Here is a 21,691-nt window from a genome sequence, read left to right as displayed (position 1 = left end):
GTGCGTTCTCTCCTGTACTTTGCCTGGCCCGAGGCCATTTAGTATACGTCTCAGCCTTTTTGACCTTGTATTCTTGTGCTTAAAGGCATCCAAAAAAGAAAGCGTAGCCTCCCTGGGGAAAACACATTCTGCTTCCAAACTGGGTCACAGCTTGGGGGCTTGGGAGGAATGACTAGGTCAGTCCATGCTTCCTGTCAGCCCTCTTGGTCATGCGCTAACAGAGCCACAGAACTAACTGCAGCAACTTCCTGCTGCAAAAGAAAAATCGTAAGTGCCTTCCGAGCCTGAACAGAAGGCGGCTACTTCACCTTCTACCCCAGCAGGCGAGGAGCACGGGAGACATCATAAAGTAACAGTTACCCACTCAAGTCTAGCCAGGCTAGCAGAGCTAGCGCTGGGAGTTTGGTGACTAGCTAAGAACAGCTCCTCAACATCTTAGCACAGTGATCACAGCCCTGTTGAGTTGTACAGCAGAGCAGTTTTGCATTCAGGCCTGGTCCTCTATATTACAGTGTGCCCCACATTTCTGCAGTGTGAATGTTCACTGAAGAGCCCTGACAGTTGCAAGGAACTGAAAGCCCGTGCATTTCCTATTGCACTTACTGGAGGGTGAAGCATCTTACAGGCCCGTGCATTTCCTATTGCACTTACTGGAGGGGGAAGCATCTTCCAGATGCCCAATGCATGTGTCCAACTCTGCTTCCATGTCAGAGTACTGTACTTTAATGCTTGCCATGGCATAAGACTGGAGGGAGCTCTGTGAGGCTGCTTCTATCATTGCTGTTCAAACTTGTGCCTACTTTTCTCAGCTTGGCTAGAGGCTGTAAATGAGAGGGAGAGACAGGCAAAGCAAGTGGAGAACTGATCCCCTTTATTGATTGGTCTGAATCCAGAAGTCACTGTCTAGTGAAGACATTGTGTGAAAAAAGTATTAAATTTTATCATGACGCATGGGTTTTTCAAGTCTTGAATGTTTTCGTATCAGAATCACCAAACATACCAAGATGAAAACATTGTGAAAGCGCTGATCAGAACACAGTTAAAAAGTTGTCATAGACTGCTCCTTGTAAACAATGATTTACAGTCGCCTCGTTTTGAAATGGGGCAGATGTCATCTGATTAGCGAGAGGCTACTAGAATCGTAAGGAACCTGCATTTAGGCTCTGGGCATCGGCAACCAAGTTAAGGGCGAGGGAACCATGCCTGACAGAAATAATGAGAATTACATTTAATGTGCAAATGCTACAAAACATTTCTCATGGGAATCCAATAATACTCCTTAGCTAGGCCACCTCACAGCAGCTATAAGGTGACAGTACAAATTTCCTTGAAAGTTATGCCACATGTATCCTCTGTTCTTTACTGTGCAGTTAACACTAGGTCTATGGTGTATAAACCTCTATTTCATGCTGAGCTCTGTTACACAGATCACTTAAGCAGGTGAATTTTAGAATGGGACTGGGTTCTTCACTTTCCCAACTCTAACTGTGCGCTAAGGGTAGACAGACTTATTTTCCAGCACGCGCTGCTGTGGAATAATAAAGGATGAATTAAAAAGTCAGGGCACAGGTCTGCACACAAATAACCCAATGGATGCTTGAGGCCTAGAAGCCAGAATTGTTTAGTTCTTCTCAAACTGTGAAGACACTTAGAGGAGATGTTAACACACCCAAACTAACTGCAGGATACAAGATGCAAAGACAGCCTCAAGGCAATCCTGTAATACCTTCAGCATATCATCAAGTGCCCAAAGAGAAGGGTTAAAAAACATCTTTCCTTTCTCCCGCCTGGAACTGGGGCAAATGGATTGCTCAACATTTACACGACTTAAAATATCCTATACTAATGCAGTGCTGCTTCTGGCCTGTAACAAGGACCTCCAAGCTCTTCCATAAAATGTGGAGCCTGCATGGACGCCGAGTTACAGACCACCAACTTCTGTACCTTCCAGATGCAAGAATGGCAAATAGAGTAAGTCAAGTTTAAGTTTTTCAACAGGTAAATCACTGAAGCATGGCATCTGACAGCTCTCTGCTAAGACCCTTCGGAACAGTCTAGCTGATAAAGGGGATGCACATTGTTTAATCTGATATTGGAGAGACATTATTCCCTGAATTAAATAGCATCCTCCCCTAACCAGCAGAAATTTCCTTTTACCTCACAGCAGCCGAGTAAAAGACTGAGAATCCAACCAGCTGAGGCAGCACCAGTCAGATGCACACGAACAACATGAAATAGAGCCTGCTCGTGCAGCGGTAGATGAATGATTACAGAGCCCCTCTTCTAGTACCATGATTTTTTTAAGAGGCGACTTCTCTAGAACTTACTGCACACTCTACAGCAGGGGCGGGCAATTATTTCGGGCAGAGGGCCGCTTACTGAGTTTTGGCAGGCCATCAAGGGCCACATGACAGGCACCCAGGGGCAGATAAATATTGATTTTCTAAATTCTTAGGGGCCCCGTGGGCCAGACAGAATGGCCTAGTGGGCCACATCTGGTCCACGGGCCACATTTTGCCCACCCCTGTTCTAGGGGCTAGCTCATGCAAGGCTATGGGTTTCCAGGGACAACCTTTCTCTTGTGAAATTGGGGTTTAAAGCTAGGATATGCACTTTAAAATAAAAGGTTTTGCAATTAGAGTGAAGTAAGGAGGAATCACAGTATCTATTTCAAACTGGCTGCAAATCAAAACCAAAAGATCAACTTGTACTTTTTGGTTTGCTCAAAGCTCAACAGCAGTTTGTTGTTTCTTTAAACCAGAGCTGGCTGTTGCTCCGTTTCTCTTGACAAACCGATTATCCACCCAGAGCCTTTGTTCAGACCAGCAGTTTGCTGCAGTCGTGCACGGCAGTAAGATTTGTTTCCAACAGTAGCTTCTTCAGGCTGCATACAATGCAGAAGCCAGGAGATGCTGCAGAAAGAGTCCCCTAGAACGCCACTCGGTCACCAGTGTGGAGAACAGTGAGGTATGCTCCCAGAAGCTGCTTCGGGGGGTTTTTTCCTTTTAAGCTGAACCATAAACATACCCATGCAATAATATTTCTGCAGTGTTGCTAAATAAAACTGACCGTACTGAAAATTTACAATGTGGCAGAAATTTAAAAATCAAAGAGAAATATATCATCTTCCTCCAGCGGACCAGACGATGTTAATGTACAGAGTTCATTAAGGGGGCAGTCTTTTAAAAAAAAAAAAAAAAAAATCAACATTTTCACAAGCGCTTGAACACCACTGAGAAAATGTGTCTAAGGAGAAATTAGATCAAAGCACAAGGCCTGTGGGAGGCAGCACAGCATTAGAGGGCAATGCTGCTGCTGTAGGCAGGCTTGGGTTATGAGGAGTATTCTACACTTGAGAAGATGTTTAAAAAAAATTACAAAATGACCCCCAAAGTTTATGCATTGATTTGAACATAAGTACACCAGATACTACAGCAAGGGGAAAACCACTGCAAAAAGTACTCTCTATTTACAGAAGAATGATTTAAAGACATGGTTTTCTTTACAAACAGATGTAGAACAGGAATAGTCCATATTTTTAAAAACTCTTTACATATTTATCTTTAGTACGTCAACCTTCCTCGATCACAATCCTCCACGTGGGCTGTGCAGAAGGCATCTTTCGAATCGACTCTCCAAATAAAAGTTTCCGTCGCTTCTCCATCTCGTATGGCCCTTGCTCTCTTGGAAAGTCTCTTTGGGCACAAGTCAAAAAGAAGATTTCCTTTGACCCGCAAATTAAAAAAAAAAAGAAGAAGAGAAGAAGAAAAACCACCTCTGCATAGTTCAGTCGTCACTGTCAGACAGAGTCTCGTACTGTGCTGAAAGCAGTGGGGCAGGCTCTCGCTCCCAGATCCTGTTCTGTTGGTGAGTGGTTGCTTGGCTCATGGATGGTGGAGCGCATGCGATGGATGTTGGCGGTGTACTGCTGAGCATCCGCATCGTCAGGGGGTTGTAAGGGAACTGCGTGGATCCTAAGTCAAAGAAAGGTTCACGCAGGTTAAAAAAAGCACGACCTTCCAACCAGCTCCTCCCTCACTGACAGAAGTCAGCACCCGCTTGTTTTAAGCAATGGCCACCCACGAGAAAGGAAAAATGTAAGTTAATTTCCTCAAATCCCCATGACTTTGTAACAGCCAGGATGATGGGCAACTTATTTAACTTGAAGGTACGCAGAACTTGGCTAGTTTTCATAGCTTTAATTCAGAACGCTGCAGGAAGCAAATTATCACATTTCTTTGGCACAAGCTGCTTGATACAATACAGCGGACTTAAAAGTTTCAGGGACTAAAAGTGCTTTGGAAGAAGAAAAAAAAAATGTTTTCAGCAGCTGTCTACACTTATACCCCTCACTGTTCCAGCCAGCGGAGGTCTGGTCTTGGGGGTCAGATAGAAATTGCAAGATTTCAGTTCTCAAAGTTAAATAATTTCACATCTCTGAGGTGGCTCAGCCACTGGTAGACAATGGGAATCACTTTGGGGAAAGCAAATTAAACTCATTACAGCCTGACTGACCTCTAGCAGTGGTGTCTTCTGGAAATGCTCTTGCCTCCTACTGAGACCATTTGCTTCTCTGCCAGCATCCAATTCAGAAAGTTCACTGCTTGACCTTGGATACTGCGCTTGTTTGGGCCCACACACTGAACGCGTGTTTAGCTATGTCTAACTTCCCAACAAAACTGCCCTTCTAGTTCGTTATTTTTAGTTTCTGGCACTGTTTCTCACCTGTTGATGAAGGCCTGTCCTCCCAGGCCCACACTGGAGTCTGTCTATGGTAATCTCCTTCTGAATGTACAGATGAGACAGAAGAAGGTCTCTCAGTTCCTAAATATCCCTGCCCAGGAATAGGAGATTTAGACTTCCTGCTACTGGACTTGCCGATTAACTTCTGCTTGCCGACTCCTAGTCCTGGAAATAGAAGCCACACACCAAAAAAAGTTACTTTTTTTTCTTCAAAAAAGGCACACTGCATTTTAGACTCAGCAGGTTTTGATGAGCTGACATCTAGGGGACTAATCTGTCTAGAGGGTTTCGTTAGAACAAACCAATCTGTGGTCAGGAGCTGCAGGCTGATGCTCCTGTTGGCTGCCTATGCCCCACTGCTAGTAAATCCTGACTCCCACCATCGAGGAGGGCATTTCAGCTGAGATGGTCACAGAACCAAGGTTCTTTCAGAGGCTGCCTAATTTCATCCAGTGCTCCCTGGTTACCGCACATGCTGCTCCAGGTATGCATCTTCTGTACTGCAACGCTGAAGGCGCAGCACATGCCCCCTCATCCCCTCTGCTCGTCACAGCAGCTGTGCTCCCAAAGCAGCACTGGAAAACACTCCTGGAGTTGGTGAATCTGCTTTGTGAATGGGAAGAGCCGTGACACTGGTGTCCTCACCCGAAGGGCAGGAACGCGGTCTCTGCAGCACTGCCAGCAGGCATGGACTCGTGTTTTTGTTGCTTCAAGTTCAGTTCAATCCTTCCGTTCCACCCCACAGTTACTGTCTCCAGGCCCTACAATTTGGAGGAGCTGTAAAAATCTCACCTGAATTGGGTGATGGATTAGCTTCTTCTCTACGGGTCTCACTGTTTGCTGATACTGCAGGGTTGGAACTGCCAGGTGCTACCCCTATAGGTTGTGACATTACAACTCCATGATCCTCCCCTTTGTCATCAAAGTTTCCCATCAATGCCTTCCTAATAATGTCTTCCAGACCCAGATTACTGGCAGGATCTGCAAAGGAATGACCCCTAGAACTGACTGCACCTGGGAGGAGGAAGAAAACATATGGGGAAGGGTGGGAGGGGAAGGACAAAATACACCTCAAAAGATTTACAAAGGGACATGGGAGAAGATTTTAGAGAGAGACAGAGGAAGAGAGAGATGGAAAAAACAAAGGTGAGCAATTTATGCAAAGCTACATGCTCCAAGCAGCTCACAACAGCTAGGAGTTAGACATGCCAGCACATGTTAAAGAGCCATGTCAGTTATGCCACTAAATGTCAGCGGACAAGATCTATTTACATGTGTATTAAAAACAAAGAGCAGAGGAAGTTAAATATGCTAATTTGGACAGAATATTATTCAAAAACCTGCAGCAATTAAGATCTTTCGGTTATAAGGGAGGAGACCCAGAAAGAAGCACTTCTCTCATGAAACATCCCAAGCTGTGTTGGAATTTCGTTTTGTGAATTAAAATATTAAATTCAAAGCATTTAAAGGCAAACATTTACCTTTACCACCTTTCTCTCCCTTAACTTAGATGCAACAATATTAATATGAATTACACGTTAAACCAGGTCCGTCTTGGATGGGGAGTTACCAGAGCACTTACTGTAAATGCAGCAAGCACCTCACTAATGATTCAATGTCTTCCTTTCTAAAATCACACTTACATTATGACCAGGCATCATAACCTTTTTTAAACTATAAAATGTTGGGATTTTGTGAGTATTTATAATCCTGTTTAAATGAGATGCCAAAGAAAAAGTGCTAGCATGGTTTTTGCATCTGTGCAAAGAAGTAAAGCTACAGTAAAAATAAAATGACATTCCCGCCTAAACTCCAGTTGAGACATTTGCTTAAATTCTCTTTACAATCATTTTTCTTTCCCCTAATGTACTGAAACAGGATTTTCCCCAGTTAGAGCTTCACTGATTCAATGCTACATTTTCCCGTCATTTCTCAGCCTTCCAGTGCACCCATAAAAAAGGCATTACGCCATTTTTACACTCTCCATAAATTATTATGCCACTGATGTTTCTCTGAAAGACTTACCTGAGGTAGTGACTGCTGGCAAATTGAATATTTCAGTTCCTGGCTGAGCAGTTGCTGTAATTAAAGCAGAGTGGAGAAGTTAGTTTTGCAGTACGGGTGCCTGTTGCATGTTTTATGCACAGAGTGTAATTAAACAGGCTTCTGATTATTCGTCCCCTTTATCTGTTTTCACTTCACCACTGGAGGTCTCAGGACTGGACAGGTGCCATTGCTGGGAAGAGTCAATCCACATGTAAGAGGTTTAGCTTTACTGTCTGGTTATAAAACAATTGCAGGCAGCCTGCTTTCCTTTAATAGGCTTCCAGTGACTAGACGGACTGATCCTTTTCCATGTCTCATCTTTCACACTGCACTTGAAAAAGGCATATTTTTTGACCTGAATATACCCATTTTTGTGCGTTTTACAGATTTGATATTACACTGTATTTACTTAACACCGTTCACAGATATGCTGGGGTAAGTAGGGAAAAAAAAATCAGGTCAGTAGACCTACGTGGTAACTGTGATAGGGACATCTGTAACAATAAGAATGCAGACTGACTCAATGCTGACATGCAGCAAATGTCAAACAAATGTCAGTGGCATGTACTATGTTCGCTTACTAGAATGCTAGATGCGAGGTAAGCCACAACTGTAGTGCGGGAGAACAAAAACAGGCTGCATACCCACTAGGGACCATTAGAAATAAAAAGGACATTTACCACCCTTATACATACCCTAGGTTTCTCTTCTCATTGAACAAGACAACACGGGCTTAACACTGGTACTAAAAGACACCCGCTGAACTCACTTATAAGTGAGAGACTTTTTACAGAACAGGCCCCATTCTGTCAGCTATAACAGAGCCACATTTAGAAGACTTTCCAGAGCAGTGATGTACTTCTGTGGAACAAACTACCTTCCTGCTCACCACCAGAGATGGGCTCTGACCGTAGTATTCAAGGGTTAGGAGTCAATTAAGTTCCCTTCAGTCCAACTTTGAAAGGCCATGTGTGTTGAATAAGGCTAAGTAAGTCTGCTACAACACGGGCTGGGGGGTGCTGTACCACATAAGATTCTTCAGCCCAAACTAGTTGCATGTTCAAGGACCAAAGGCTGCCATCATGACACCCTGAACAGTGGTGCCCAACGACAACTAGTACAGTCTTTGGAACACAAAAACGAGAAGCCTCCAAAGAACACAATACCAAAACCCTGGACAAGCATGTTTTTACATCTAGTGGGTATCAAACAAAAACCAAGTAAATCGCATGAGACAGAAGTGCCAAGCTTCCAACAAACATTTGGTAGTGCCACACTTAAATACTTGTCCTTGGTTTACAGAAGCAATATTCCTCCCTCCCAACTACAAAAGTAAATAGAGCAAAACGGTCAGTGTTTAGTTGCGTTTTTTATCCATACTTTTATTTCTAAAATTGTTTAACCAAAAACTGGCTAGATTTTTTAGGACTGCAGTTCAGGGGTGACTTATGTCAGAAAATACAATGAAAAGGAGAAGTCCCCACTCACTTACCCATGTCAGAGTCACCTCCACCAGAGGAGTTCAACTTACGAAATATCTCCTGCTTCTTGGACTTCACCATTGGTGACGTGCTTTCAAGCTTGGTGAAAAACGAAGGCAAGTAGCTTATACTCCCAGGAGAGCGAGAGTCAGTCCTGTTGAGACCAACAGGTGTCAAGAAGGAACTCAACGTGTATTACTCTTCTCAGCAGCTTTAAATGTTACAGCCTGAGTTTGTACCAGGGGGCTAGGTTCAACAAATTTTAATACACATTTGCTCCCGTACCTCAGTTCTAGACACTCAGATACAGTCTCCAACTTCTTAGATGCACTGGGGTTTGCCCAAGCACAAGCCAAACCAGTGACTTGCCAAGTGCATTTAATTTGCAGATTTTCAAGCAGTTTGCACTACTGGTAGGTGTCAACCTTCCTTTTATACACACAAGGAAGTTGATGCATGGAGAGATTACTCAGGAATAGAACAAAGGTCTCCTATCAAAAAACAATGCCCTAGCTACTGCACCATGTTGCCTCTAGAATTACTGTAATTAAAAACAATTCCTATAGTTTCCTAGGGTTTTAGGTTGTAACCATGTTGGTCTAAGGACATAGGCAGACAAGGTTCCTTGGGTGAATGTGATATCTTTTATTAGACCAACAAGTTGTCTGCCTATAGTTTCCTATACACTTTCACTCTAGGCCTAAACAGTGCTGCTAATTTAAGAGAGGGAAATCAATCTTCAGTTCCAAAAGAACTGCATTTTTAGGAAAACTTTTGGAAACGTCTATCCTAAATTAAAAGCCAAACGGGAAAATGTTCACAAACGGGAAATCCAACAATTTCCCCCGACAAACAGAACATGCACACGCGCTACTCTCCTTCTGAAATCAGAGCTGCTGTTTCCAGGCAGAGGACTAGAACATTGGCTCCCTCCCCGAGGAGCTCAGCTTTTAGACATACCTCTGTTCAGTAGGCTCAGATCTTTGGGAAAGCAGCAGAACATTGTCTTGTTTCTCATGCACAACTGGGACCTGAGGGGGTGAGATGGGCTCGTAGGACTCTGAAGAGACATGACTTCTTTCTGGAGACTTCCCAGGTCTACATTTACAATGCAAAGAGATTATATTCTTTACAGGCAAGAACACAAGCAGTTCACCTGTTACAACAACCAGTGATCAAGCCTACATGGTTTATGACACATTTGGGTCTGTGAAAGGCTTTGGGATATTTCAAGATCTTTCAAAAACAATCGACATATTTATTTCTATGCTGACCTTCAAGTGCTTAAATGCTTTCCCTCTTTCCAAAGACTGGAGATGCCGTGAAGGGAATCTAGCACAATGGGGAAATGGCTGTAAACTATGCTGAATAGCTAGACCGCACTTAACTGTGTAGAAAGGACGAAAATAAGACACGTACTGTGCATGCCTCCCATTTGTTGAAGATCACGTAAAATGAAAGTTGTCTCGAAATGGCTAAGAAGGGTTAAGGGATATACCGACTTCAAATCAACTGGCGCCTAACTCAGAGTTAACTTTGGTTGACTACTTATCCATGCAATAGACAGATTTACAGTCAAACTGGAAAAAGAAAGTCATTTTACCTTCCCCTGCCTTTGTCAGAGAGATTCTCAGGAGATACCCTAGCAGCAGGCCGTTGGTGGTGGACAGACTGTGACTGCAACTCGGGACTGTAGCGGTTGGGTGCCTTGGCCCGAAGGGGTGTGGGACTTGCAACAGAAGCCGAGTTCTGGAATGTACTTGTGGGAGGCTGCAGGGAGGTCTGGGAGGCCGACTGGTTTCGAGCAAAATCTTGTGTAATAATTTGCTAATTGAGGGTGGAGAAAAAGGTCAGTCAATAGTTTGGCGACCCTGAGTGCATTTAAAAGAACTGAAATTGGTGCTATACGCAAACACAACCGTAACGCCCACAACGTGCTTGCAGAACATGTCAAGATCCCAGCGCCACTCCTCCACCCCAGTCTGCTGCAACTTCCTATTGCAACAGAACATGGAAAGCTTCCAAGTTCCAGAAACACTAACCATTTCAGAAAAGGCCCGTGCAAAGTAACTTACACAGATATGATCATTAAGGGTGATCAGACGGGTCCTGGGCACATGTGCCATCCCTTCTGCCTGTGAGGAAGGTGGTGGAGGCTGCTGGGGAGATGGAGATTCTTGTTGTGGCCTGTACCGATGAAACGACCCCTCGTACTGTCTGTTGGGATCATCTAGTTTTCAAATAAAAGCAGACCAGTCTAATGAGACACTGATGTTATATAGGGCTTGTTACTGAAGCTTAAGATTTGAAAGCCCTGTATTTTCTTGAATACAAGTCACCTTTTTCCAAAAACAGCTGGTGGAAATTGGTTCCCTAGCTGCTGGTACTCAGTTACTTACTATGGGGAGATTTTTTTCTTCTTCGTTCTGCCTCCAAAACACACAGCGTGTATTATATTTGGAGGATGTTGTATGTGAGAAAATACAGTACTTCAAGTACTTATAGAAAGGAGTATTTGAAACATTCCCCACATGAGATTTCATGTAACCAGAATAATTAATAGAGCTTTTTTACATTCCCTCCCTCGCTGCTCGCGTATCGGATCCTCTGAAACAAAGGAGCAACAGAAAGCTGAGTTCTAGTGTTTAGCTAGATTTCATCGCATTTCCTTAGACATCTCAGTAAGCTATCACTTTAGCATCTCTCACCAAGATTTTAAACCTTAAAGTGTTACAGCCTTGCCCCACAGTCTGCCAGATTTAAAATGTTTTCCTAGACAACCAATATACTGGGAGTTTATAAAGCATATTTTTCAACTGAATAAAAGCATTTTCTTAACAGTGTTTAATCAGAAGATACTCCAGTGAGGAGAAGTACAGTTAAGTGAACTTAGGCTGGGACTAAAAATCAGGAATTCTGAGTTCTTGCCCTAACCATCTCAAACTGTCCACTGGATGTCAGATCACTCTATCTACTGCATTTTCCTCGTACACAAAACGGGAATAATACACCCACTCTTTCATAGGAGTATCAGTGCATAATTAGGGAATACTAAATATCATCATACTTGTGATGCATTGAGCCAATGTTCTCACTCTCTGCAGTTCACAGCATGTACTTTAGAGAGAACTTCTGAAGACTGAAGTGTGCCTTAAACTATAGCTTAAAAGGCTGCTCATGTGCTTTAAATGCATTTGCTTTCCTGGCAAGTGATAAAAAGGAAATGTCTACCCTAGGCACATGACAAGCTTTTTTACAGCTACAAAGCAACTCACTCTCTGCCTGGTTTGATTTGGGCACCTCTTGTTGATAGGGCTGCAGTTTTTCTTGTGCAGGCGCTGGCGAATTTGCAGGAGTGATCACCTCAATGGCATCTCCAGGTGGCTCATACCGGTGGGAGGATACTGAAGTTCAAGCAACGGAGAAGTTTTTAAATAAAATACAAAATCAGCACACGCTTGAAACCCCTTCACTGGCTGTTAACACCAAGCCCCATTCATATGTTCCAAGAAGTGCAGCTGTATAAAGAAGTCATTTTATTTTTATGACCGTAGCATTTAAATAAGCACTTTTCTCCTCATTTCCACAGAGAATTTTCTGCTGCACATGTAAAGCTATTATTTTTAGGAAGCACACTGTTATTACTAGCCGGTTTAAGTTTTGTTTTCCTATGACTTAAGACAAAGAAGAGAACGGCTAAGATTTCCCTAGGCATTTGCAGCAAATATGGACTTGGTTGGACGTCATGAGTTTTTCACCAAGCACCAAGACTCTCACAAAACCTGGATTTCTCTATGAAGAGCTGCTCATGTCTCAAGAAGGGAATACTATTTTGTCACTTCACATCCAGTATTGAATTCTGTGAAGGAAAGGAAGTGTAGCACTATAGCACCCACCTTGCTTAAGTATCACAGAATTCAAGAGTCTTCAAGAACCAAAACCAGTCCTCTTACAGAACAATGCAGCAAGTGACATAAGACAGCACACACAATTAAGGGCAAAGAGACTCACAACTGCTAGAAGAATCTGAACTCTGCGAGCCCCGATCCCGCACATCCTTGTCCGAAGCAATCTGCCGAGTGATGATCACATCAATGAAGTTCGCAGCAGTAATGGTGGTCTTCCCTCGGGTTCGTAGCTCCTCCTCGTACCTGGATTTAGAATGCCCCTTCTCTTTACCAGCCTCTGAATAAACTACTGATGACGAAGACTGACCCTGGGACTTGCCACTGGAAAAGGCCGCTGATGTATAGGGACACTGAACAGGTCTTTTTTCTGTGTCCAGCACTTTCTGCTCCATCTGTGGCTGCTGCTCAGTAACCACGGCTGACCTGCGCCCCATGTTCTCTTCTATTCTGCTTCCTTCATGCTTGTTCTCTTTTGCTTTGGCAACTTCCATCTGAGGAGCAGAGGCTGCAGCATCTACAAGTGCAGCCAGGGCATCAGCTGCTGTGTTGTACCGTGAAGCAGGCAAACCTGGAGTGATGGTGGGGGCTCCAGGGGTGAGCTGCCTGTTTGCAAGCAAATATCTGCATTAGAGCACAGAATAGGAACAGAACGCGCCTCCCCTGGCCTCCTGAGGACAAAGCTAACGTTTCCAGTAGGACTGGTGGAAAATACAAGTTCATTTCCCAGACGTCAAAGAGCCATTTCATCCCTACAATTTTTCATGCTAATTAATTTATTTATTTATTTATTTATTTTTTACTAACGAGCTCACCCCAAAAAGGTTTCTTTGCAACAGTAGTTTAAGAAACATACATGATACGTAGCTGGGCAGCAGGGTCCAGAGGTGTGATCACACTTGTCCCATTGGTTCCTTGGAAAATACTGGGTCTTTGCTGCAGTATGTTCTCTTGCGTTCTCACCGAAGGAGAAGGTGAGCGAACGTACCCATGACTGCCAGGTCTACCAGGCTGCTCTGTACCTTCAGTGTGCAGAAAAAAAAATATATTCATAACATGTAGTGTAATTATGGAGATAGCCAAGTTGCAACCATGGAGATAACAATGCACCACTGTAACCATACAGCTATTCCTTCCCTCCATCCTTTTTTGTCACAGGTTTTCCAAATACATGCCAGTTTTTAGAGCTTTCTAAGGACTGGCATCCTCCACCTGGCACTGTACTAAATGTCACTGCATTGTTGACAGTATCTGCACAGGGTTGATTCCATCCTACACCATCTGAAACAGGAGAGAGCCAAGAGCATGCAACTGCAGAAGCTAAAACCGCAAGGAAAATCTCCGCAACTTAGAAACTATCCTTGAGATCATGCTAACAGTAGGCTACATGGTACCATTTTAGAGCTGAAAACAGCAAACTGTACGCCATTTAGTTGCACTTTAAGAAGACTGATCTAAGCATGGCATTAAGCACTCACCAGGCCGAAGGTAGAGCTCAGTGGGAACAGCAGCTATTCTCTCCCTTTCTCGCTCTCGCTGCCTCTCCTGCTCTCGTTCACGTTCCCTCTCCCTCTCTCGTTCCTTCTCCCTCTCTCTCTCCCGTTCCCTTTCAGCATTTGCTGCAGCTGAAGCGGCCAGATGTGTAGGGTGTCCTGGAAAAATACTTGAGGTGAAACGCCTTGAGCAGCAATAAAGAGCACAAAACACTTGAAACACAGCAAAATGTGAGATGTGCTTGCTTTAAGTGGGCAACAGAAACATATATGGATTTTCAAGCTCATTGTCATGCCACTCCACTCCACTCCACACACTTGCCTAAGCAAGCTGACCTTAATGTGCACTGTCAGGAAAGGAATCAGTCAATAACCTTCTCAACTTACTACATGGCTTCACAGTGTCAGAAGCTTGCCAGTTGGCAAAAAACTGGAGCTAAATTCCATCTTGAATACACGTACCCGAAGTTACTGTGCCCACATGTCAGATGGTAGAACCTGGCCTCTGGTGCCTGAGAGGGCCTTCAGGGCCTTCAAAAGGTATGTGCAAGGCATTGGGGATCTTTGGCTCCTACTACAACAATATAATACACTGGAAACAGCATCTCCCATCATCCAAAGTGAACTAGCAAAAGCAACAAGAACATTGCGCTCGCTTGCTGCCTGTCAAGGAGGGCCAACTCTCCCCATGTACAGGAGGATTCAAAATGATGCTTAATGACCTGAGCACTTACCTGGTGACAGAGAGGCAGGATTGTAAGGCCTGGGAGGGAACGTAAGCTGGGTACCAGGGATGTAAGTGATCCTCTCCATAGGAGGGGTGCTTGTTCCTCCTGGGTGTGGCACTAAGATAGTGGGAGCCATATTATTCAGGTCAATAATTCCTGTTAGAAAACAATGGAATGAGAATATACTTACTAGCATTCACCTAAATTAGCCGGCAAAACAGTTACTAAAAAGTAAATACGCATCAAGACTGTGCTACTTCTACAATACCCATTTTAATTTTGCTTTTATGTCTGTAGAGACCAGTCAGTTTTTTGTCCTCACGTTTCATATAAATCAATCCCCTTTCTCAGAAGCGTGTTTTAAGAGTACCTGAAGGCAGCGGACATACCTCTGGCTCCTGCATATGGGAGAGCTAACGTTTGCTCTCTAGGAGATAATCCTCGGGTTACATCAGGGCGTAAGTTAACTTGCATCTGCTGTGAGGTAATATAGTCATTTAGGATTGTCTGCCGTGTGTTCTCCATCGCATAAAGCTGGTACTGACTTGGGTAACCTGGGGTGGGTGAAAGCTGCCTCTGAAACAGGTATGCAGCTGCAGCTGAGGATGAGAAGCAAGATTTAGTGTGTAGCAAGAGTGGCTTGACATTCGTAATGAAGATATTTCTTAAGCTTAAATGAGGAGTGTTGCCAACCCCCCCAGGCAAGCTCTGACAAGGCCAAAGCCAGCATTGTCAATACTGATATTCCAATGAGAATGAATTAATAGTTTAATGGAAAATATGTTGTTTTATGGAAAAAGCCATGAGAGGAAACAATATAAATCCCTAAGTACTGCAGAAGTAAATGGCTGAACTAATCAGAAGTAGTCATAAGAACGGGCAGGGGTGGACTACAAATGAAAATGTGATTGAACTCCTGCGATCCATACTGTCCAAATTAACGGAGGTAAACAGTAATGTTTAAAAACAAACATAATCTGTCAAATGTATTATAATCTGAATGTCCAAATTACAGCTTCCCTCCAAAGCACAGTCTTTTCTGTGCATTACTGAAGATCATGACAGTACTGACCACGGACCACGCCACTTACCAGGATCCAGAGCCCTGTGAAATGGCATGGCTGGATCCAGATGAGGGGGAAGATGGCTTCTGTAGACTTCTGGAGTAGCTCCTCTATGATGGGGGTCAAAGGGACTGTGAGCTACTACTGGGTCAACCCCTGGGACTGGCGATTTTGCTGGTACACTCTCTCTCTGGGTTGGAGTGAGCGGTGTTTTCCTTTCATGATTTGCAGACTTCCCAGAAGACATTCCAGCTGAAGGGAGTGAAGAAGGGGAGAGGGGGAAGAAAAAAACAACTTCTTTAGCAACACACTCTTGATACGGGAGGTTGTAAATATGAATTGAGCTCCAAAGGGAAGTGGCTTACGCACACCCAGAGCCCTGCAGTCACCTGTGCTCAAAAACACCCAAGGAACCAGAACTTGTATGGCTACGACCTGGATACCAACAACACCCAACACATTTAGGTGAGATATACAGTTGCAACTAAAGGCAGGACATTGCTAAGTGGCCTTTCAGCTTAACATGCCAGCTCCTTCACACAGATAACTCCCAACCATAAGTAACAGTCTCTATTTTAGAAACCTGAAGCCACATCTTTAAAGCTTTAAAGTGCACGCGGAGAGAGAATCTCCTCCCTTACCCTTGTAAGTGCATGTTTGACTCGAGCAGAAGTTTAGTAGCACAATTCTGGGTACCACATCCATCATAACCCCGCTGCCTGAGGTCAATATACAAGCAAAAGTTTCAGGCTCATCTAACAATCTCGTCTTACATCCACAAGGAAAATGAATTAGATGTTTTGACAAACAAGTACGGTGACTTCATGTTGTTGCTCTTTTACTACTTTTTTGTATGCCCTTAGGGCTGGTGTGTCTGACAAAGAACCCCCAAATTACATTTCCAGTAAGCCAGTGAAACCTCTGAGTTCCTACGTAGTCCATGTCTATGAGGGCAATGAACATGCTACTTAAATTATATCCAAAATATAAATTTATTTGCCATGACTTTATTCTCTTGAAGCAAATCAGTTATGAGCCCACTCACATAGACAATGCTATTTCGTCCAACATCTAATACACGGTATAAACACATGTACAATGTGTATTTGATTAGATAAACTGAGTGCTTGGAAAGGGTCAGTGGACATAAATCTCAGCTTCTCCATCCACAGGGTGGCAGAGCTCAGAACATAATACTGTGACACTTGCTCTTGAGCAGTGAATTTGCCTCCTCACTGAGAAACAGCCATGATTTTATAATGGGAACTGCATCAATAAGGAACGGCCGTTTCTGAAAGAAGCAGAATGAAAGTAACTTACCTGGAACAGTAAGCAGATTTATCCAGGCTAAAACAAGCAGAAAGCAAAACTAACACCCAAAAGTTTGGACATTCAGAGAGGACAGGCTGATACAAGGCTGTAATGAACTTACAAAGCCTCAGGCAAATGCCAACACAGTAACCAGCACCATCGTAGTTACACCTTTAAGGAAATTACATTTTTATTTAAAATGTCCCATTATTGAAGCTTTCTCTTACCTGTTTGAAGTGTGTGTGTGTGTGGGGGGGGGGTTTAAACCCTTTTCTACATGGGAAAACATGGATCCCCCCCACCTCAGCCCTTTTCCTTTGCCATTTCAAATCCCAGCAAAACGGACCTCAAATGGCTGTATAGACCCGCACAGTATCCATCACTGGAAGCATCACCACACCTTTCACAGCAATGTTCAATTTGTGCTTTTATCTCTACACAACAGTGGCCTTTGAGGGGTTTTTTAATCTTACTGATTTAAGAGAGATTAAAATAAGTCATCCAAAGGACATTTGTATCAAATTGTAATAAAATGATGTCAGGTTTGGGGGATGACTACTAGCCAGTATCTCCAAGCATTTCACTCTGGCTATGCATATAAGTTAGCAAAAATACATCCAATTAAAATTCTAGATATTTTAAAACAAACACCTATTTTAGCTGCAACATCTGTATTACGTACAGGGTGGGGCTCACAAAGATTAGCATGATTTGCGTATTTATAAAGGTGCTTTTCCTTTTTGGGAAACAGGCTTGAAGCAAAACATTTGTGCAGTTAAATGCCTAAAAAGGGGACAGGGCATCCAGTGGTATTCAACTCAAAACCTGCTGGGTGCTACACGGCCTCAAAGGATGCCAGTTATGTCCCAGTGTTTACAGCGGGAGGGCAAAAGTAGAGGAACCACTAGTAATGTGGGCACTGATAATGGTACCGAAACTGTCCCATCAGCTCCTCCCCTACCTAACTCTCTCAAGCTATCTGCCTAATTTCTTGTACGTACGCGGGCAGAGCTAAGTCACGAGGAGCACTATGACTGGAACAGCAGTGTCCTGGGAGACCACCTCAGCAAGGTGTTTCTAAGGGAGATCATACAGAATACAGGGTACAAGACAGCTCTGGAAGAAAGAGATAATAGATGGCTAGCTCAGCCCTCCTTGCTTTGTTTTATGCTCTCTTTACAAAACTACTTTCAGTCCAGTTCCTGACAATTTAAACTAATAAAGAGGCTGAAGTCAAAAAGAGAGATGGTGTTTTTAGTGGGAGCCTGGCAAAGGCCGCAATTACCCCCTGAAGCAAACAGGTTCAACTGAATTAAACCAACTTCAGCCAACAAAAACAATTCTAGCTTAAAGCTACTTCCAGGTCCGTCACATGTTCCTTGTTTTATTTTTCAAGCACAAGAGCTAAAAATCATGTGTGTGTAATTAAGTTTATCTTGCAGACTTAACTTTCTAGGTATTACCTGGCAGCATTAGTAGGCTGCGACCAAATGGCTGGGTGCTCTGAACAGAATCCCCTACGACAGCAACGACAATGGCCAGCACACGCACTTGCGTAACTTTATTAAACTGTGTTTAAATGGATTTGTTTAGAGAGCGAGATGAAAGTGGTCTTCTAGGTCGGTACAAACCAAGACAGCTTCTACACGCAGTAAAATGCTATTCACAACCTTTCACGCTACTTCGCTACTTCTGTTTTAACCTACCTTTGGTACTTGTTCTCCAGACACCCCCCCTCCTTCAAACCACTCCTAACAACTTACAAGGAATTGCCAACAAAAGCTAGTTTGCTAAGAGTGAGGATGTGGAATATTATAAAAAACTGGACCATTAGGCAGTGTACATGGCATTCCTACATTATAACATAATCTGTTTCTGTAACCTGGCCTGACTTCTTTATAAAATAAGATGTTATTTTCTTTCTTTTGGATATCATGCCTTAACCTGCATTACGAACTGTGGGGCAGGGCCTTTCCTTCTTAGCTTTCAGACATCCAGCTCCTTTTTACGAATAGCTCAAAACATATTACCAGCAACACTTCACAGGTAGACCTAACTGACCTTACAGTTCTCTCATTTTCAGCTTCTAAAAACCAATACCTTGTTGAATGAACTCAGATCATTTTACTGAAAGATCTGGATTCTCCCAATGCAAACAGATCTGTTCCTTTCTCCTCCCACCGCTCTCCAATACAATTAAATGCATAAATCAGTTCTACTGCAATGTTAGAAATAAGTGACTGGGGACACAATCCCAGACCCATTAAAATGAGCAGATCTGCTCTTGCTATTGATTTCAATAAGGTTAGGATTTCACTTAGCCCTAAGGCTCTTATTCCCAGCCTAGTCACCAGTCCACTGTGACCCTGGATAAGTCGTATCTTTATATGCTTCATTACAGCAGCCTGTAAAACAGCCACATCTAGACAAGAACGTAATGAAATGTAACTGAATGTGGTTAGATCATTGGTAACCAAAGCACTACAGAAGCACAAAAAGTAGTGAATGTAAACTTAACGTTATTAAAAGCAGCAAGTGGGGGGACACTTTCAAAGATGCTGTGGCCAAGACCTTTATAGTAAAGGTTACAAAGCCCAATGTGCCGAGAAAAAAAAAGTTAATTTCAGTTCAAATATAAGTTCAGTTTTAAAAATTCCTTTGTGGCTTGCAGCCCAGAGTGAACAGAACCATGGCAACATAAAAACCCCAATCAAGTGAACTGTTAAAACATGATTTAATAAAAACTATTTTTTTAAATATTCTTAAAAAAAATAAAATAAAATAAAATAAAATCAAGGAGTGTTTTGCCTAATGAGTGAGTTTTGAAAATCCTTCTGCTTGTAAGTGGAAACTCTACGCTGGGCAAGAAATGATAGCGTACCTTCAGTAACTCTGTTCATCATTGGGGAACTCCTGGACATAGAGCTCTGATAGTTCACAGGTGTCCTTCTTGCGTTGGTATCATCATAAATCCCAGGGCTCAGCTGTGATTTGGGAGCTTCATGAAGAGTTGACCTAAGAACAGAGGGACCAGAACTGACCACTGATGTATGGCGAGTACGTACAGCATCCGCATTCTTCACCTCTTCATATTTTCCTCGTTCAACCACTTTCATGTTTTCTGGCATCATTTCCAGCTGAGGCATTCCGCGGGGTAGTTTACTTGGTCCAGTGATTAAAGATTTAACATTGTGTTTGATGGCAGACTGGCCAGAGTTACTTTCATATTTTATGGGTGTACCCTAGAAAGGAGAAAAAAAAACCCACGATCAGCAAAGGTCACCCTGCCAGTCAATCAACTGCCTGGACAGGTGCTTGTAACTTTTGGATGAACATATATACATGTGGGGGAGAGGAGGCAGCCGAATCTTACATATAGCTGCTTATTGTTCATCATGCAAATTACCCAGCACACTTGCTAACCAGATATGTAATCCCAGGTTTTTACCCCAGCATGAACTGATTCCGGTCACCTGAGAAATGGAGCCTTCTATAATGGGCCTTGCAGTCTGCACTATATCTGGAGTCTTGCGACTTTCTTGGCTCAGTAGGTCCTGCCTGGGGATTTCGTGGATAGAACGGCCCATTTCTTTAATGGTAGTAACTCCATCATAGGGCTTTCCCTTGGTAATGGCTCCTTCAAATGTCCTTATGGGCGGAGATTCTCTCTTAATCTGCTTGGGATACTTCAGACCATCTTCAAAGCTCTCCGCCGTCGTTCTGGGTGTGCCTTTCACAAAGAAAATACAATTGACCAAATCTTTAGTATGCTGCTAGGTAGTGGGGCTCTCGCAGACCAATTTGCTAACTTAAAAATCACAAATATTGAGCAAACTGAACACATACTTTGCAGTTGGAATTCTGACCGGACACTACCAATGCGTCTATTATAAAGCACAGATGTCTAAGACACATGGCCTGCCCGTGGACTTAAATATGTATTTTACATAATGAACTAATTTTACCACTAAACAGGATCAAATAAGTCTTTAAGTCACTGGATGGGTACCAAGTTATCTCGAATGTCAAAAGTGCAGACAACAACATATCTTTTCATATGCTTCTATGGGAGATTTAAATAAAGTTCTGTATAAATACTAATGAGGTCTTAAGAGCCAAGAAGTCATATTAAAAACATGTGCTGTGCTTTTACAAGTTTCCTTAGGTAAAACAGATCCCCATTTCTTGGACAAGAACCTTACAAACAGAATAGCGCAACCTGCTGATAAAAAGGTGATGCTTGAAAAACATTTGGACTAGGTTTATCTTTAAAACACAATTACAATTGTGGGCAATTGGTTTAAGGGTGAGAAATCAAGGCTCCTGGAATCAATGAGTTACCATCAGCCGTCTGTATTACTAAAGACTTTACCTTGCATTATAGAGCCAGACAGCACAGTTCTTTCTTTCAGTTCGGCATGAGGGCTGCCCCTGGGCAGTGCACGGCATATTAACCCTGAAAGGATTATTTGGATGATTTAGAAAATTAAAGACACAAGACAACAAGAAAGTACACTCTACTGCTACTTACATGGTCTGTACTGCAGTCATGTCTGAAGACCCCAGCCCCACTGTGTAGTCTAGTTCAGTCTCCTCCCCCAGTGATGGATAACATTTAAGAGAAATGTTAAAACACAATTCCAGCACCACCACTCTCTCTTTAAAGTAGGGTCATTAGAAACTGAACTTATGTACCGAAGGAAAAAACATACAGCTTAAATCATGAAGACCCAAAAAGGTACAACTCTGGACAGGCTGTGAAAGAAATGGGTTGTAGTGATTACACCAGCATTTACTACCAGGCCTCCCCCTCGCCTTCCCTAACCCTAACATACCTCAAAAATGAGGAATATATACAGAACATGCCAGAAAGTTAGGCCCTTCTAACATACAACCTGTGAACTCAGTTAACTTGAACTT

The 21,691-nt window shown here is 43.1% G+C and overlaps 1 protein-coding gene across 10 annotated transcripts in view; it reads right to left on the bottom strand.

Annotated features, from left to right (window-relative positions):
* Positions 1–3,370: 3,370 nt before the first annotated feature.
* The window catches only part of NCOR1 (nuclear receptor corepressor 1), a 98,204-nt gene continuing 79,883 nt past the window's right edge, over positions 3,371–21,691 (bottom strand). For 8 of the 10 annotated variants that reach the window (XM_025214858.1, XM_025214859.1, XM_025214862.1 and 5 more), the window contains 18 exons: positions 21,144–21,227; positions 20,245–20,501; positions 19,653–20,013; positions 15,488–15,712; positions 14,786–14,995; positions 14,403–14,552; positions 13,654–13,827; positions 13,032–13,197; positions 12,282–12,781; positions 11,546–11,674; positions 10,346–10,500; positions 9,874–10,097; positions 9,231–9,368; positions 8,282–8,424; positions 6,769–6,822; positions 5,536–5,757; positions 4,726–4,908; positions 3,371–3,974 (listed from right to left, as the gene is read on the bottom strand). In XM_025214858.1, coding sequence (XP_025070643.1) covers positions 3,787–3,974; positions 4,726–4,908; positions 5,536–5,757; positions 6,769–6,822; positions 8,282–8,424; positions 9,231–9,368; positions 9,874–10,097; positions 10,346–10,500; positions 11,546–11,674; positions 12,282–12,781; positions 13,032–13,197; positions 13,654–13,827; positions 14,403–14,552; positions 14,786–14,995; positions 15,488–15,712; positions 19,653–20,013; positions 20,245–20,501; positions 21,144–21,227 — 3,563 coding nt within the window. In that variant the 3' untranslated portion in view covers positions 3,371–3,786. The remainder of the gene's footprint in view (positions 3,975–4,725; positions 4,909–5,535; positions 5,758–6,768; positions 6,823–8,281; positions 8,425–9,230; positions 9,369–9,873; positions 10,098–10,345; positions 10,501–11,545; positions 11,675–12,281; positions 12,782–13,031; positions 13,198–13,653; positions 13,828–14,402; positions 14,553–14,785; positions 14,996–15,487; positions 15,713–19,652; positions 20,014–20,244; positions 20,502–21,143; positions 21,228–21,691) is intronic. The other 2 variants (XM_025214860.1, XM_025214861.1) reach the window with 2 other exon arrangements.

The sequence above is a fragment of the Alligator sinensis genome, unplaced genomic scaffold (genome assembly GCF_000455745.1).
Source record: "Alligator sinensis unplaced genomic scaffold, ASM45574v1 scaffold1801_1, whole genome shotgun sequence".
NCBI lineage: Eukaryota > Metazoa > Chordata > Crocodylia > Alligatoridae > Alligator > Alligator sinensis.
Note: the sequence above shows the minus strand (reverse complement) of the source record. Positions and strands in the feature narration are given on the sequence as shown.